Raw genomic sequence first — 19,353 nt, 5'->3', positions numbered from 1 at the left:
AACAAGTTTAAATGTATAATTCACTATCTAACATGACCTTAAACTACTGTTTTCTGGATTTTCCTTTATAAGTAAGATTTTTTGCAAAAAAAAAGTCCTTATATTAAGTAAGCATAATAAAGAAATCTAACTTTACCTTTATTATCTGGAATGTGTTCAATAACTTGACTAGAATTCCCTTCTCCCTTGCTTGTTGAAGCAGTCACCCAGAATTTATAACACTGTCCACGAATAAGGTTTCTTGCTTCAAATGTCAGTTGATTTGAAGGCACAACAATTTTAGATATATTCTATAGATATCAATAGGTAAGCTATGTCAAAGTCTAATTATATGGAAGTTCAACAACATCAAATTTGTGTATTGCAATAATAAAAACATGATTAAATTTACTGAAGTACAGTGAAAAATGCATACTCTGAATTTTAGTTCATCTAGTTCCACATTCATATTATTGTATTGATTTCTACTAAATGGGTGTTAAAAAGACCTCAAATTACAGTAAGATAATGAATGATGGTCAATGTTGTGCAGAATGAAAGCTGCACTGATCTTTATATATCTGTAAGGCTTTTTATAATCATTAATAAATAGTATTAATCTAAATTTGAACACATTTTCAAACTTCTTAAGCTGCAGTACATTGCCTCCAAAAAATAAATCAGAAAAGTTGCTTCTTCATCTTGCAAATTTTTAAGTATGATGAAATTACTCAGTTTCAATTAGAACATATCATATTCAATCAATTGTTAAACAGAAACTCAATTGGTATTACTACAGGTTAGAAATCATGATGCAACCACTATAAAGAAAAAATAAACAATTGTAAATTTGAATACTTTATAGTGCACAAGCTATAGATAATATTACAAAAATATTACCTTTCTTTCTTCATATTCTGTGCTCATGTAAACTGTATACTTTAGAATTTCACCATTTGGTTTTAAAGGTGGTTTCCAACTAACCAGAATAGCATTTTGACCCATAATGAATACCTTAATGTTTTCTGGTTCTCCTGGAACTGAAAAAAGTAAAAAAAAAATTATTTACTTACTGTATTTGTAAGTTGTTATTTATTCATAGTGTCATGCCCCCTGCTTTCTGGAAATATCTTGTACCTTCGTGAATTGTCGGGAGATTACTACATATAGGGTAGTCTGGTATATATAAGATGGTCACAACGTGACAGGAACAACGTGTGTGTAGGTAGCGAGTAATTGATCTGCAGTGAGAAAGTATTGTTGAAGTTAATGTTCGTTATAGCGTTTGTTTTAGCACGAATGTTGAAATCAAGTGTATCGTGAAGTTATATTTAGAAAGAATAAACCAGTTTTATTAAGTAAGGACTTGTGTCGCTAAAGTTTCATCGGAACGAAGTTACGGAAAGTCAACTAACAAACGGAGACATAACAAATTTGTGTCAGAAGTGGAACAAAAAAAATGGTAAGATGTATCTATCTATGAATATATAAACACAGAAGGTAAGATGTATCTATCTATGAATATATAAACACAGAAGGTAAGATGTATCTATCTATGAATATATAAACACAGAAGGTAAGATGATATATATACAGTATAGAGGGAGTCAGCTGTGCTAGGAGGGTAGGTCACACTCCTATTAGGGGAGGGTTGTTGCATGCTCATTTGCATGCTACAGCATAGCTATAGGTCATGACACCAATTCAGGATAAGTAAGAGCATCAAGGCTAGTGGCCAGTGAAAATTGTACAAATAGAGAGCAGAACAAGTTAGAAAAAGCTATTATGTGAGAGGAGGTAAGGTATCATATCAGAAACAAAATGAAACTGGCATATTTCATCTGAATCTTTGTCAATCAAAAACTTTCATATAAAAATTGCATAAACCTTTTATAAACATTTTATGTAACAGTTCAAAATGATAAAAAGTTATTTCAGTTGTATCTTAAATATTCACATTTTCAATCAAAAAGTTTTATCCAATATTTACAGTTATATCTATAATAGTAAATATACTTTACTAGACAATTACCTCCAGTCCCAGGGAATGGTGGTGTCAAAACATTGTATTCAGCCACTGTGGTGCCCGCACTGTTGTGTGAAGTTACTTGGACACTATACCAAGTTTCTGGTTTCAAATCATGAAGAGTTATAGCCCCATCTTTGGGTGTCAGTCTTGTGGCTATGACTGTCCACTCTGAGGAGAACTGAATTTTGTACTTAACTGACATTTTAGAAATAGGGCATCCTCTGTCATCCCATTTATTTAGGTGTAAGGTAATGGATGTTGAATTTGGAGTGATAAAAGATTCCTTCCTAGGTGGCACTGGCTCTAAAAATATTTTTTCTTATATAAAAGTACACAAGATGATGCTTGTATTCTTTTTCCAGAAAAACCCTAACTTGAAGTAAATGTAACTGCTGTTTTACATGAAAATAAAACTTGTTTTTACTAACACTTTCTCATCAACTATGGATTACCCTAGACATAACAATAAATTTCCTAAAGTAAAACATGGATGTACAGAAACATAAAATGTTTTTCTCCAGTAATGTTGTCGTAATACCCTCAATATGATGCATTTCAAATACTGAAAACTACACACTGGAAGTGTTTAGTAAAAAGTAAGAAAGTGTAAAGAATTAGTCTTCTAAAAATTTAAAAATATTTAGTATAAGAAAACAAAAATGTCCATCAAATAATCTGAAGACCAAGTAGGATATGAAAAGTTTAAAACTTCCAAAAGTGATTTAGCAGTATATATGTATATAAAATACAGATTTATATATATTTTCTCTTGACTTAAAGAGAAAGAAAGCAACAAGTAAGCATTATAACTAGTAGTGTAATAAGTTATTGAAATTCATTTAAATTTGAAACTAGGCAAGTTTCAACACTATTATAAAACCAAATAAGGTTGAAAACTGAAAGTAGGAAAGCTTCAACACAATTGCAAAATCAAAACTTTGAAAACTGAAAGTATCAGAGTATCAAGACTATGATAAAAATCAAAACTTTGAAAACTGAAAGTATCAGAGTATCAAGACTATGATAAAAATCAAATGTTTTTCAAAGAAGTATCTATCTATGAATATATAAACACAGAAGGAAAGCAAAGGCAGGAGGTGGAAAAAGGGCTGTCCAAATCTTCCTGTACATGAACAGATTCTCCAAGAAAAGGGAGATCCAACCACAGTTCTGGAGACACAGTTGGCTGCATGATAGACTTTAACTCACAATGCACCAAGGCCGAGACATCCTCCACTAAAAGTGTGGAATGCCAAATCGAGAAGTGATGAGAGTGCTGTATAAGACTGTTCAACGGACTACATAGATGAAGAAATCAACCACATAAAGCATTCCTTCATTCACACCAACAAATTTCCACCAGCTATTGTTGAAAAACTCTCCAACATTCACCACAACAAAACTCAACATATACATATATCTGTGTCAGTGTAAATTACTTGTATCTGATGATGACAAAACCTTGTACATTTGCTGTTATGTTAAACATATATTAAAGTTTTCCTTCATTACCCATTCAAGTTGTCTCCAAGCATTATTAGTCTCAAAGTGGGTTCCTCGTCATTGAATTAGAGATCACGTAAAAAGGAAGCAGACAGATGCACATGTGACAAGAGAGAATCCTTGTCAAAGAGATCCCAACAACAAAGGAGCCATGTATGAAGAGACAAAGAAGATAAGCAAACCAATGTAGAAAAAAGAAGGGTTCATGTATCTGCCAAAAAACCCTCAGGGGAACAATGGATAGCCTCGGAAAGGAAGTGAATGGATGAGAGATAAGGGAAGATGGTAGTAAGGGTGAGACAGAGACAAGAGTACTGGGCTGGGGAAAATTGTAGTGTGGTAGCAGGATCACTTCCCCATGCCTGAATCAAACTATACGGTCTGAAAATCCAAAAATGGAAATTCTGACCTATGATATGCCAAAATATGGGAGTCAGCCAAACATGGAGGCTGGGACGTGCTGGCACCTGAACGTAATTGGGTAAGAAACTGATAACATGGACTCGAATATTAGGGGAGGGGGGAAACTAAATAATCCAATGTTAGGGCAGAATGAAGAAGGGGGGGGAGGATTCATAAGACATAGGGGAAGTGAGAACAGGTAACATACATGAGAAATCATGTCCAAAATAGCAGATGAAGGATGAGGTAGATCAAGAGGGGTAGAACAGGAAGGTCTGGCTGTGTTTATGAGGTTTTTCAGTGTATTGATTTTTTATGTGGTGTCATGAGCAGAATTGTGTATGTTCTTATGGTGAATTTTGGTTTTAAACTGTATGTACGATCTAATAATGTTGAGGTTAAGAAATATAACTGTTTATTGTTTTAGTGTTTTGTGGTCAATTTGATGTTGGGATGAATGGAATTTATGTGTTTAAAGAAAGTTAGTGGGTGTTCTGTAGAAGTGAAACCAGCAAAAGAGTCATAGACATATCTGTACCAGTATAGTAGGGAATAAAGCGCAGAATGTATGGCTTGTGTTTCGATCTGGGTCATGAATATATTGGCATAGTCAATGAATAGTCAATAAAATTTTAAGTTATGAATGAAGAACAAACTGTAAACACTTTACCATTATTACGTACTAAGACAGTTAATTTAAGAAGACATTTTGAGACTAATTGCTCTAATAAACCAACATTTACCGGGCAATACTTTCATTTTGTCAGTTTTTTACCCTTTGAATTTAACAATAACTTAATTCATAATTAACATCATCAGGCTTATAATGTAATTAGTTCCATTTCTGTATTTCATGAAGAAATACAAATATACAACTTTTCTTACAAAAATAGTTTTCCTTTACAGTTGATTGGTAATATTATTAAGAAATATTTTGTTTCAAGTTAAGCACAAAGCTACACAATGGGCTAGCTGTACTCTGCCCACGATGGGTATCGAAACCCGGTTTCTATCATTGTAAGTCCGCAGACATACCGCTGTACCACTGGGAGTCAAGAAATATTTAGCCATCATATCTATGAAAAGACGAATACTGTTGCAACTTCCTATATTGCTGGCCAGAACTGACCTGCAGTATTTAGGTCACATGTTGCTGTGAATGGACACCTGAATATTTTCATTCAAAAAGTACATGGGATATGGGCATTTATTCCTCCAGTATTTTAACCACCTAAAATTAAAACTTGTGCTCCACTGTTTCATATTGGAGTGCTGCTCCAAGCTAAAATGAGGACATATGAGACAATGATTAGGTTAAGTGGTGAGAAAGAAACAGAAAGGAAATTGACATTTAGCTGCAATAATTAAATCTTTGTCAAGGCATCGTAACTGGTGCTGTCTGTGTTATATCACGAGAGGGAATGTTATCTCTCAGGAGGTTTGAAGATGTGGATAGCGGGCTTTACCGTAATGACTTAAACTGCAGGTGGAAAAAGGAGAAGACTCAGGTGAGATTAAACAGAAAAATATCAATATTTTTTATCAAACATAAACAGGTCCCAATTTATATAACACAGAAAGAAAAAGAAGAGCACTTTACATACAATCAAATGTAAGGTGATGTACTACAGGTAAAGGTTACTGAACTTATAAAATAGAATAGAACTACACTTAAAAGGCATAAACTGAGAAAGATGTGGAAAACACAAAAACGTAATAAAGAATACTCGTATCTCTCCACGGTTACTCATAAGCAGTGCTTGTTCATTTTAAGGAGTGAGAAATCATTTCAAATTCACAACTAACCCTGGAACCTGGAAGAGGATTCACCTTTGATAGCTGAGATAAACCTGGAAAGGTGCATTCAATTCTACCGCGTTACTTTAAGGTTGGTTACCTTAGGTGGTCATATCAGTGGTTACAATGTCCCAATAGACCGATGCGAAGACAGAAAAAGTTTACACTGTCGACAGTAAAGTGTTAACAAACCCCAGCGTTATATTCACGAAAGGTCAATAAACGATTTGTGCCGCAAATCATGGCCTTACGAAAGTATACAATTTAGAAAAAAATTCTAAGCTAAAGCTCCAAGAAAATATAGTAAATGATATAAACATATCACAAATGTTTGTATTTGTTTGTATAAGTAGTTAATTGTTTTAAGTGTTAATTAATCAAATACGTAAAATAACTGTATACAGATAGAGCAACAAAAAAACATAAAAGTTAATCTAATGTTTTCTTAATACCTTTATGTATTTTCTCGTCGTATACCCATTTTTTATGGATTTAATAGCAAATCAAATTTGAAGCTACGTCACTGCATAGCACATGAAAATAATTACGAGTAAATTAAAATGCTAACAAATGTGAGGCCAAATATTTAATTTCAAAATATAATTGTGAGTTTCTGCAATCGGTATAACTCTGATTATTATTGCCCCCGTGGTCTAGAGGCAAGTCTGAAGGGCATAGATAGCCCATTGTGTAGCTTTACGCTTACGAACAACCAACCAACCAAACCAATCAACTGCTGATTATTAATTTGTATTCCTTCCACAAGTTTAGTATACTTATGTCGTCATCACATAATTAATTATTCAATCATATTACTAGTGAACTAAAAACGATTCACGAAATGTATTGAACTTTCTTTTTCAACATGTAATAAAATGTTCACTTACCAGTATAGCATTTAAACTCGGGTTTTTTTTATCAGATTTATGAAGGTTATGGCATTCTCAAAAATATTCCTTGTCTCTTAGAGTTTTTACGAAGACAGCCGAAAGTATAAACGAAATTTGTGGATCTACAGTTATTTATATATGTATATATATATATATATATCAGAGAATGGAATTCATTTTATTTTTATTCTATTATACTCATAGTGACAAAAAAGGGCACAGTCATTCCCTCAGAAGGAAACTACCTTTTTGTTTACTGTGTATTTTATTGGTAATCAAGTTCAAAAATAATCAGTTTGTCTTCGAAAATGAAAGATCTTAGAATCTATAAAACACAATCGTAATAGTTATTCCATATAACAAAACAATAATCTAAAACTGACATAAGTAATCTCAAAAATATATATATAAAATTTCAGATATACGTTATTTTAAACAGATATAACTGAATTTGCATGAAGTTGTTTGGGTGCAACTTTCGTTACTATGGCTGTACTTCTAAGTTTATGATAATATTATCCTTTAGATAAATACGTACAATATTTGTATCATGATATTTGGATATTTAACGACGCTATAGCCTTTAATAAATACAAACATGTTTAACTAGGATGTACCTACTCATTAGAAAGCGAACGTAATTTATCATGCTGTGTACGTTAAGATGGATGATCATGCCTCTTCAAATATTTTATGTTTGATACGAGTGATAAATCATTTATAACCACAGATTGAAAACAAGTAACTGCTTCTGAAATTCATATCATACTGGGCACATAAACAATTATTTAAAAAACACTCTTCGCTTGAATGACATTCAATAATGAATTGTCTCTCTATGAAACTTAAGCCCCACGTACGCTTTCATATATATACTTTCTTGTTACTAATATCTGTTTTTTTTATATTTTTTTGCGTTGATGGCTTGAAAAGTGTGAATTTTTTACATGTCATCAAACAGCAGTGTAAGTGTTGAAAATTCAGCCAGTTACTCCTCTTGCTCTATGAATGTAGTAGAAGCTTAACAAGCATGTTATGTAACAAAACAGTATTGTTTGATTCTGTTAGTAGAATTTGTGAAGAATGGCACGTAACACTCAAGTTTTAATAAAGAGACAAATCCCATGTGGAATGCAAAGACAATGAAATAGAACTAAATTGGAATATGGGAAAAGGACATAAAACTTATGGACTATTTAAAATAGTTCACATCAAAACAAAATTTGCTAACGGATACTTTGTAAAATAATTTTCTCATACACTAAACATGTTAACAAAGAATAACTTTACATTTAATTAAAAAGAAAATCTAAGTTATGCATCAGAATCTTTCCAAGCATATTCTTGGTAAATAAAACAAGTCCTCATAGACTTCATAATAAACTGTTAACAAATAGTAGAAGATATTTTCATGTGAAAAACAATAAAACAAAGTACCAGTACAATTTTCTGTTGCTCACAAAGAAACAAAGTAAATTTAGTGCGTGGTGGTTGAATGCAAGGTAGCACTTTACTTGTACTTGGAGCTAAAACAGCAAGAACGAAAAGCTGTTATAAATGTCAAAGTAAATTTAAAGTACTATCAAGAAGAAAATTTTGTGGGTAGTTTGACATTTATAGCACTTTTATCTCTCTAGGAGACGTATTGTTTATACGGGCAGAACATAAATATGTTGAAACTTCACAATGAAAAGAAATCAACTCATATGTCTTATTCAATCCTGAGTTCCTAGTCTTATGCACTACAAGATAATCTTGGAAGCTGCACCATTCACAAACAGTTTTATAAGGTCTAGTTATAGAACACTGAGTAGAACTTTTAGTTTACAGTCTGTTGAATGGAGTTCATAGCTTACACATTAACTATTTCTTCAAATATTGGAACGACTTTGAAATATGTCTAGGCTGAATGGGAATTATTTAGGTTGTTGCAGTGCAAAACAGTAAAGAAAATATAGAGCTAACACATTCGACCCAAAACCATGAAGGAAGAAGTTATAAGGCAAGCTTCTCTGTTCGTTGTTGTTTTTGCTTTTCAGAACTAACTTCCTATGTACAATAAGAAGATACAAGGGACTCACTCACTACCGTAAAAATTGCATTATCTACTAGTGTATAGTGAAATTACTTTATAAAGCCTTAATGTAATCACGGCAACTAACTGAGGGTATAAATGAATGAGGATATGGTTGACTTCAATGTACTCTTTGCTGCTTTCAAAGAAAATAAATGAATTAAAAACCCATCATCGATGATGTTTTAGGATCAACTGTAGTTTATAAAATAAAATGTTGCTAATTTCCACAATTACTTCACAATTAAAGAAAAGTACAAAAGTCGCATGAGTTGACATAGCATTAGCGTAATATAGCAATCTAAGTTGACGTATTATAAATCGCATACTAAGACTGTTTACGGAAATAAAACAAACACGTGAAAATGTTACTTACTAGGGTAGAATTTCACAATAATTATGAATGTACTAATATAAATAATTATATTTAAATTATATCTCTAGAGATTTCTGTATAATGATTTTGTAATATATTTAATACCTGTTTGAAAATTAAACTATTGGTTGTTGCTCTGCTCACCACGGGTATCGAAACCCGGTTTCTAGCAACAGAAGTCCACCGAAATTCCGCTGTGCCACGGGGAGGGGGGCTAAACTATTGGAACAATATTTTGGAATATGCATACTGTATTTGCGACCTGGTTGGTTGGAACTTACTAATTTAGCGAATTATATATCCAATCATTTAACAAATAGAAAATCACATCGAAAATGGACTATATTACGTTGAGAAAATGTCATTAACAAGAGAAAGTTTTGTTTAAAAAATGATAATTTTGTACCTGATTAATAATTGGCTATCAAATGACTGTGAAAACAGTTTAAATTAATACAAAAAATTAACTTTATTATATATTCAAACAAATCTACTACAAACTTTAAAAACATGAAGTGAAAATATATTCCAAGTTACTGATCAGTGTGTAATTTATTGAGTAGTGAAATTTATGTTTATGTCCTCAAGATTTCATTACTTGTTTTCTTTTTTTTAAGGTGTGGCAAAGTCATTTATGTTATGTGTGAATTCCGGAAATGTAAAATTTTAAAAATGGCCCGTACATTTCATTTACTCCTTGTATGACATCATCGATTACACGTCATGGATTACATCACAAGCTGTAATAAATTTGGGAAACTATGTTAGCCTAAGGGGTGCTTCACTTTTCAATATTATATTGAGAGACTTTTATAACAATTAAAGTTGTTAAGATTGTATCATCAGTAATACGATCAATGATGTTACTACACATATTTACTTGTACTTTCTTTTACACAACGATTAGTTTGGTTTGTTATGAATTTGGCGCAAGGCTACACGAGGGCTATCTGCGTTAGCCTCCCTAATTTAGCAGTGTAAGACTAGAGGGAAGGCAGCTAGTCATCACCACCCACTGCCAACTCTTGGGCTACTCTTTTACCAACGAATAGTGGGATTGACCGTCACATTATAACGCCTAACCACCTGGAACAAGTCACAGACACCTATTGTAGAAGAATCCTAAGCCCAACAACAACACAGTATACATTTATATTACTAAGCAATATAAGTAAAAACCTTTTATTTTGACAACTGGCAAAACAATTATCCAGTAGATGTGGATAGGAACTAGTTCAAAGTATTATCATTCGTTTGATTTAGCACAAAGCTACACAATAGGCTATTTGCCCACCACGGGGAATCGAGCCCCCAATTTTAACGTTTTAAGTTCCAAAACTTACCACTGATCCCATGGGGTGGAACATGTTTCATCACAGTAAAATAAACCATATTATTTAAAATTATCTTCAATCATTTGTTTATTTAACGATAACACAAATACTTCAATGAGAAATTTATTTGTTACTAAGACTTACAATAACAAAGAATAATGTTTTTAAAATATATTTTATTATCTTGAATCAAAATCTGTAAACTGATTGGAATAAAATGTCTACTGGAACATAAGAAAATAAGAATAGCATTAATGAGTAACGAAATTTCCTCCCACTTCGGTGGCCTAGCGGTAAGTCAAGAAAGGCGTCAAGACATCTCGTGATTTTGAAGTGGACAATGACTCACATTGTGCGGACAATCTTGTTTACCAATCCTTCTTGATACTTGGAGTAGGTAACGGAAATCCAAAGGGCTCTATCAATGTCAAAATACGATCCCTTTGATGGTAAAGTGCACTATGAAATTGACCCTAACTGGAAGAAAGATGTGGTAGAAGAACCATCGAGGAAGAGATTTAGTAAGTGGGAGCAACTCAAGAAAGCGGAAAGAGATTGATAACCATAAGTAACGTTACCAGATGGCAGTAGTTCTTCCTCTGCTGTCTTAACTTCTACCACAGCATGGCAACTATGCAGTAGAGAGAATTTCGTGTTGGTTAATAAAGACTAGTTGGAAGTAAGTTTTCCTCTTTATTATTGTTCTTTGAATAAGGAGCTAAAGTATAATGTATCAAATGCCACTTTCACTTACATATCATGACACTAAAACATATCACTTGACTGTATGCTTCAGCACAAAAAAATAAAAAAATATGGAATTCAACCAAAACAAAGAGGCATGTTTGACAAACAATGCCAAATATATAAACATAAAAAAACGTCTGATGACATCGTCCAAGAATTTCGTACGAAGAAATAAAAAGGGGTAGCGTAAATACATAACTTTTTCGACATGGTATATGAAAATTATTTATGTTATCCTGATTATTACTGTCTACTTGATTTTATTTTTATTTCTCTTAAACAAACAACTTGTGTATTTGATGTGTTTTCTATTCACCATTTGCACTTCAGTACACTTTTCTTCCTTGATGACTTTTTTTCAGTATATCGAAACAATGGTTGTCTGTCATTCAGTTTCTAATTGACAAATTATAAGTATTACAAGAATGTAATAACATTTTGAAATTATAAACAAATAGGATTAAATCGAAGCCGAATGTATTTTTTGAAAGGTTGCTAAGAAGGAACATACCTACTACCTTAATGAGGGGAAGCAGGTATGAACAAAGGTAAAATACATTAAATAAAATTCTGCTTCTTGCCAGAATAAACTGAAATGACAAAAAATAAATCAATAATCGTTTATGTATCATAATAGAAAACATAAAAAATTGAAAAGTTGAGTGTCCTATTACATCGAGTGCTTCAAAAGCATTCAAGTGTTTTGTTTCGATATATTTGTATATATACCTGTGAGTATGTCATTATGTTCACAATATGATTTCAAACATACATGGTATGAAACATTCAAGTCAAACATTCAAGCATGTTATAATTTTTTTTTGTGGATTTTATAAGTTTCTTAAAGTTATTGTCAAAGTAATTAAAATAAATTTAATTTTTAATTTTTTTCTCAATCTCGTTGATTAAATGCAAACGAAATAGTAAAACGAGCTACATCATTATTGATACCTTTAAATAGAAACTGTACGTCAAATAAATGTTAATTTTACTTATCTAAGCGATTATTCAAATAATGCATTAGAAATTATTTATTATTAGAAAATAATGCAACAACCAATTCGAATGATACCTGATAACGAAGATTTTTCGTGGCTGGTACAAAAAACAAAACGCTTTCAGTATTAATGGAAGTCATGCAATTGAAACAATGCCAAGAAAAATAGATTATGTTAGTTTATAATAACAAAGTTTAATTGAAACGCGAGTGTTATATATTTATACTGAACAAATAATAAACCAAGCTTCAGAAACCTATGTAAGTTTCGTAACGGCGAAAACATTTTAAATCATATTTCACAGTATTTGAAGTTATATAAACAGTTTTAAAGCTCTACTTTTATTGAATGATATTTCCTGGTTTGGCCCTGTGGTTAAAGTTCTCGTGTCGCAATCAAAAGGTTACGGGTTGAAAAGTTTTCTGCACTCTAGTGTATTACTTATAAATTAGAGATTGCTATCGCAAATAGCTCTTGAGTAACTTTTCGCGAATGTCAAAATACAAAAAAAATGCATTCTATATTTAGACAATATTCAATTTACTTTTTAAAGATTGCCCTTACGTGAATGAACTTTTCAAAGGTTCAGTAAACTGTAAGGTGGTTTAATGCGCAAGATCCTAAAATATGCAATAAATTGACATAGAATCGATAAAACAGGAACGAAACGTCATTAATTCACCAAGTGTATCAGATGTTTTCGTTTACAGAATGATTATGGTGATGATGACGAATGTTTGGATTCACACTAACGTTCAGTGGTTTATCGATTTCTGAAATCCATTTTATAGTCTCACGTCTTTATTTTATATCTGGGGTTTGTTTTACTTCATGATAATTTCTTCATTCTTACTGACATCACTCGAAAATATCTTATATTTGAAGTATTTCTTAAACTAAAGTCAACAAGACACCGAGTAAAAACTTCGTTAAAACTCACAAGAAACTGTTATTATACTTTATGGTGAATATTTCCTAAACGTTCTATTATAAGTAAACATCACTACAGAAAAATAAATTATTCAATCATCAATCAAAGCTATACAGAACAACAACAAAGAAATGAACAGGGTCTTCTCCACTTGCTTCAATATATTTGTTGCAGGACTCGTTATACATTTTATACTTTTACCGCTCAGGGTGTAACGTAGCGCTTAAATTATAGTGTGCAATTACAGAACTACAAAATTCTGTGATATCTTATTCTCTTTCTTGATTTGAAATGTGCTTCTTTATTTATCAAATAAGAAATTTCGAAACAAAAACAAACACTTAGCTGTGCCTTGTATTCTTCGTCGAGTAAAACAAAAAAACACTTCTTTTCTGCTATACTATTCTTACTATTGCAATCACTTTATCAAAATATTTATATCATTTACTGATATGTCATGGCATTCAAATGTACAATCCAAAGCCCAGTAAGACATTTTTATACCGTCTAAGAATTACATGTAATATGATATATATACATCGTTTACGAGGCTTATTACGTTATAACAATATCTGGAATTAAGAAGAAACTCGAACGTTCTCATATAAGATTAGTTAGATATTTAAAAAAGTGATACAAGGGATTCAAAGAATTGCGGCAGCAGGAAGGTCCTTTCACGAAAGTTTGACAAATAATAAAACAAACTTTAGATCCATTACAGATTAATTATATCGTGTAGAAGAAATCATGCGATTATAACAGTCACACAGATGTATTCGACCCTCCTTTTGAAGGGTCTTTCGAAATCTCGCAAAATATGATCGTTTTTAGAACATAATAAAAATATATCTTTCTCATAAATGCGAAATATTTATGGATGTGTTTTATATATTCCAAACAAAAAGAATATTTTCAACAACATAAAAAATTGCCTCACACACACACACAGACAAAAGCTAAGATAGTATTATACTCTTTGTTTAAATGACAAAATTAATATAGTTTTCGCTTTATCTTTATGAATGCATACATATATTTCGAGAACTATAAGACGCAGCATTTTAAGTCTCTACTACCCTACTATAAATATTTGGATGTGTAGTCATACAGGGTGTATTCCTAGTGCCTATATCTTAATATGACTTAACACACTCTTGGCACTGAAAAACTGTTGGCTCTTAAGAGAATTGCTTCCATTTAGGTTCTAATGGACGAATACTGCAATTTGACTCCATTGTAGTTTCAAAGTATGCTAGTTGATTTAAAAATGATGGGGGGGGGCTACAGTCTAAGCTTTCTACGTAGCTCCTGCATTTGATCCCATATATATGTGTTATAAAAGAAAGATGTGGGCTCTGAGCGATCCACCTGAAGGCAATGAATAATGTTACTTTGAGACCAGCCATGGATCCTACGTGCTTTATAACAACGAGTTTTATCCTGATGAAACAATACATTAGCCATTTGCCGCAAAGTCCATTTACGCATTTTAATCTAAAGTCGCTTAATATCAACTGAAAATAAACAGTTAAGTAACTAATGCAATCAACAAAATATAATTATTAACAAGTAACTAATTTTATTGAATAAATATTTCTTTATACTTTAATTTCAATTGTGTATAGCCAGAAACTAAATAGTATTTATCATACGTTTATGCCCACATCTTCATGGAAATGTTAATAAGGATTATTTTCTATATTGGTAGTGGCTAAAATTCGGCCTTCATTCTTCGCGATAGAATATCTGGTACGTTATTCACTCCTTGGGAAATATCAATTAGAAGTTGGGACAAAAACAGTCTAATAATTAACAGTACTCTACAGCATCCCCCACCCATATATCTATGTCTACACAAAAGTTACAGAGAAGACTACCTTACCTGTCCCACAGGTAAATGCAGAAGTTAACCTTGCCACCAATTAGCTAGATATCTTGTTCATGCAATAATCCAATTGAGAGGCAAAACATATTCAGGCGATTAGACCTCGGGCCACTTGTACAAACTATAAGAAAAAACACGAATCCATGAACAACGTGAAACAGACAATATCCCACAATACAATTCACAATGGAAATAGAAATGAATGAACTCAAATTATTTGGCGTAACAATTATCACTGAACTGAACCCATATACAGTAGGAGATTACATTACAGGTAAATATCTCGGACAGAGATCTGAATACCACAACATTGTAAATAAAGAATTTTTAGACTGCCTAGTTTCTAAAGTGAACAAGATTTGACATACAGAAGAAGCAAAGAATAAGGATTACTTATAGGACTGTTTGTTGGAACTCTTGTGACATTTTATAGGAATTCCCTAACCAAGAAATTCATGGACCCATAAACAGATGTATGAATAAATAGCTTGAAAATGTCTTTAAAAAGCTTTGGGGTATGGAACCCATTAATAATAATAGTTAGTCGGACTAAATGTTATAAATAACGTTTCACACATCAAAGCAAGTTAGATTACTGTGGTATAAAATGGGAGCAAAATTTCATAGCTGCAAGTGGTACAGAGAATGTAATGAATGAAACACACAAGCATCATACCAAAATACTACCAAGAGAAACTATTACTCAACAAACAGAGAACTATTAGCTATTGTGATATTTCTAACTCTTCTGACAATCATTATTGACGTGAATGTGCTGTAAAAGTAGACAATCCATCACTAATGTTTCCAGTGAATTTAAAAACAACCATAAGGGAAGACTGTACATCGATAACAAAAGCGTTATTATAGACACTATCTGGAAAATCCACAAAAAAAATCTGATACAGGATGTACAATCCCAATAAAAGTAAAACTGGTTCCTGAAGTATATATATATATATATAGTAGCAGAGCGAACCTCAAAGATAATTGGCTAGCAATGCCCCTAAACAATATTGAAATCAAATGACATACCATGGGTGAAAACTATCACAGATCGGGTAAAACTGTGATACACAAAGTTTAGCAAGTATATCGTGGAAGATTGTAACTTTGATTAAATATACGACAGTAAAAGGTATGAGAAGATGTATTTATCATTGTTATAAAACTTGGAAGACTGACGACTTTGGGCATGTCTTGTAAACATTCATGGTCCCCAAGACTCCGAGACAAGAAAGTAAATATATTATTTGAAATTAATACATTACATGTTACAATAATTGGAGGATATGAGGAAGTAACTTGCATCATGGTCAACAAAAGGAAGTGGTTTTACAAGTAGTACTTCTAGAGATATATTGAGTAAAGGTGTATATGCATGTGCATATGCCACACAGAGAACAGTCAAAATGAGATAGGCAAAGTTGCAACACATACTAATAGCTTATCTTATGCGAAGCATTGCTATAATATAGCCAGACCTTTCTGTTTGCCATTGGTTATTTTAATAAATGGGTTGAATCATATCCACTCTATGACACCTCAAAACATCAGTAGCTAGTAACTTCATTAATTAGTGGATATCGTACTTTGATTTGAAGCAGTAGCGATTCATGTGGACCAAGGCCTTAACTGTTCACTGAAATGTATTGCCACCAGTTTGCTATGGGATCAATAATAAAGGAAACTACCACAGCTCCACGACCAGAGGTAAAGAGAATTTCTTCTAAAAATCAGCAGCCTGACTGAAAGTGCACCATCAGACTTATGCCACCCATTTGTCAGCAGTAGAGGATTTGCTGGATAGATAGCTACAAGTGGCAACTGCAAAAGTGCGTGTGAAGGAAGCAGAAAGTATTACTAAATTAGGGTAGAACTAGATAAAGCTTACCAGGATCAACAAAGAGCAAGACACCTAATCTAACTTATGTTAAGTACTGCCTAGAAAGCTATCAATGTAATTACTGGATTCTTGTCCTCTGCCGATTAGGGAACATTAACAAGGCAGACAATCTTTAAATACATACAGCATTGCAAATAATTATGGAGATGCGTATGTGATATACATACAGATGCCACAATCAATGAGTAATTACACCTAATAGGTCAATTTCTCATTAGTACGATACATTATTACACAAAATACTAAAGAGGCAAAGAACTGTATAATTCAGTAATATTTTGCATCTGCTTTAAACAGAGTAGTAAGCGTTCTTTTTTTGGGATACCATATTTTTATCGATGTGTGATTAAGAATAATTATTTTAAATGTCATGTTTTGCTTCTCATAATACAGACATATTGTTTGGTTTCCTTTTAACTTCTTCGATTTCCATATAAACCCATACAGCTTTGACAATATTCATATCCTGCTAAGCCTTGGTTGTGAGTGTTCCATTAGTCTTATTATTTTTTCTCCAGGTGTCATTTCACCATATTTTCTGCATACTTTATATCAATATTTTTCTGGAAACTAAATCTCTTCCCAATAGGTCTTGATCCTAGAGAATAACATGATGAATAACGAATCTACTTCATGATGTCACCATTGGCTGAGATGCAGGCCACACTTCTATTGGTCCTCTGTTTATGTTGTAACTTGATCATGATAATGTTATTTTCTCTGCCACTTAGGAAACTTATTGATCGCCCCCAATCAATTGTAATTTAGATTCACGTGTAAAGGAAACTATTTTTCCATCTTTGCCCATTTCGGTCTTATGGTTTGGTTATCTATTCAATGCGGTAGTTTTTGAACAGCTACACATTCAACAAGTCTACTTCATGTTTATTTTTATCTTACTGTTCTGGAGGTAAAAATCACGCCTACACTTACAACTAGGTCATTGGTACAATTTCAAGTATCACGTAATGAGCATACTTGAATTACTTAACATCTCTTTTAAAGAGTTTGAGGTTTCTTTCTCGACCACTTATATTATAAATAATACTAGTTTCACATATCCTGTTAAATGTTTCTATATAACTCCTACTCAAACATGAAATTTATTCTGAATCTGTTGCATGTAGTATTCTTCAACAGACAAAACATACACTTCTACAGGGTTGAATACGTTATATTAAAATGGTTTTGAATATGCAAATTAATATGTCACTTAAAAACATCACGCGATAAGAAAATCACTGTAAAATGGCGTCTATCAGAACTACATTTTGACAGTTGTGTTATATAAGTTGTGTGATGTCACCAAAAATGGCCACTACAGGAAAGGATATACAACAACCCTTCCCAACATAAAATATTCATACATGTGAATTATAAAGATATATTTAGAACAGAGATTTAGAATTTCCTATTTCCTAGACAGGAGTATCCCCTGTATTTAATGGCATTAGAAAACAAAGGAATATGGATGAACTGGGCAACCAGAGCCATCTTGAAAGACACATGTAGCAAGTCATACCCCAGCCATGGTAAGCAAATAGTTTTGTAAAAAATTAGAATCCATGAACACACAGATAAGTAGCAAAAGCCATCCACGTGTCCCAGGCAACAGTTTACAACATAATCAGTAAGGACCTTAATCTGGAAACAAAGCCAACATGTTATAGGTTCATCACGAATCATGCCTTGCAATAAACTGTCACATACTCGAAACAGCTAGAGAATGCAGTATCTATTCATGTCATCGCACACAAATACGTATCAATCAAGTCTAAGAATGCAGTGCCTATGTACTTTTATCTGATCATACTGTTGAAATTGTCATTGGAGAACTGTAATCTTTGTGCATTTGATGGATTACGGAAAGAGAGTGATGTACTTTGTACATGCCAGCTATATAACGGGGCCTTGTGCAATGAAAACTATAGGGTTATTGTCAAGATGTATTGTTATCAGATATAAAATAACCAAATATGGTGAGATGGACTGTAATGATGTTGTGGGGGTCCAAAATCGTTTTAATATAATAATAAACACTCGTACTTGTTTGGCATATGACATTAATGTCCCAGGAGACGACAGTGCAATTACAACAGAAATACTGGTGTAATTCTGTTTAACTAGTTAGATGACAGTCGATAATATTGTAAATTATCAATAGATTACTTTAATCTAATGCAGACACTTTTTAAACGATAGAAGAGAAGTATTCTTACAATATTTGAATTTTATACCAATTCAATTTTTTGTACTATTTTCTTAAATATTTCCAATGCTCTGTAGATATATATATATATAGATATTGATGCTCTTCGATAATTGTTAATACTATAAGACACCTTAAAGCAACTTGTTCGTTGGTTCTTAAGCACAAAGCTACACAAAGTTGTGAATTCAGACAAATATTGCATAAAAATAGGATATTTTATTTGTAGGAGCTGATTAGCCTGTAGAAAGTGTTATAGTCGTGCTATATTTGCACTTTGCTTTCACTTCTTG

General features: G+C 32.4%; 1 protein-coding gene across 2 annotated transcripts in view; it reads right to left on the bottom strand.

The window, feature by feature from the left end:
- LOC106458792 (Down syndrome cell adhesion molecule-like protein Dscam2) overlaps positions 1-19,353 on the bottom strand; it is a 172,640-nt gene that overhangs the window by 11,028 nt on the left and 142,259 nt on the right. For both annotated transcript variants that reach the window (XR_002610440.1, XM_022385131.1), the window contains exons 21-22: positions 880-1,019; positions 137-290 (exon numbers count right to left, since the gene is read on the bottom strand). Coding sequence is in view for 1 of the 2 variants with exons in the window: in XM_022385131.1 (XP_022240839.1) it covers positions 137-290; positions 880-1,019 (294 nt within the window). In the remaining variant the exon portion in view is untranslated. The remainder of the gene's footprint in view (positions 1-136; positions 291-879; positions 1,020-19,353) is intronic.

The sequence above is a fragment of the Limulus polyphemus genome, unplaced genomic scaffold (assembly GCF_000517525.1).
Source record: "Limulus polyphemus unplaced genomic scaffold, Limulus_polyphemus-2.1.2 Scaffold516, whole genome shotgun sequence".
Taxonomy (NCBI): Eukaryota; Metazoa; Arthropoda; class Merostomata; order Xiphosura; family Limulidae; genus Limulus; species Limulus polyphemus.
The sequence above is the reverse complement of the archived record's forward strand: the minus strand, read 5'-3'. Positions and strand labels throughout refer to the sequence as shown.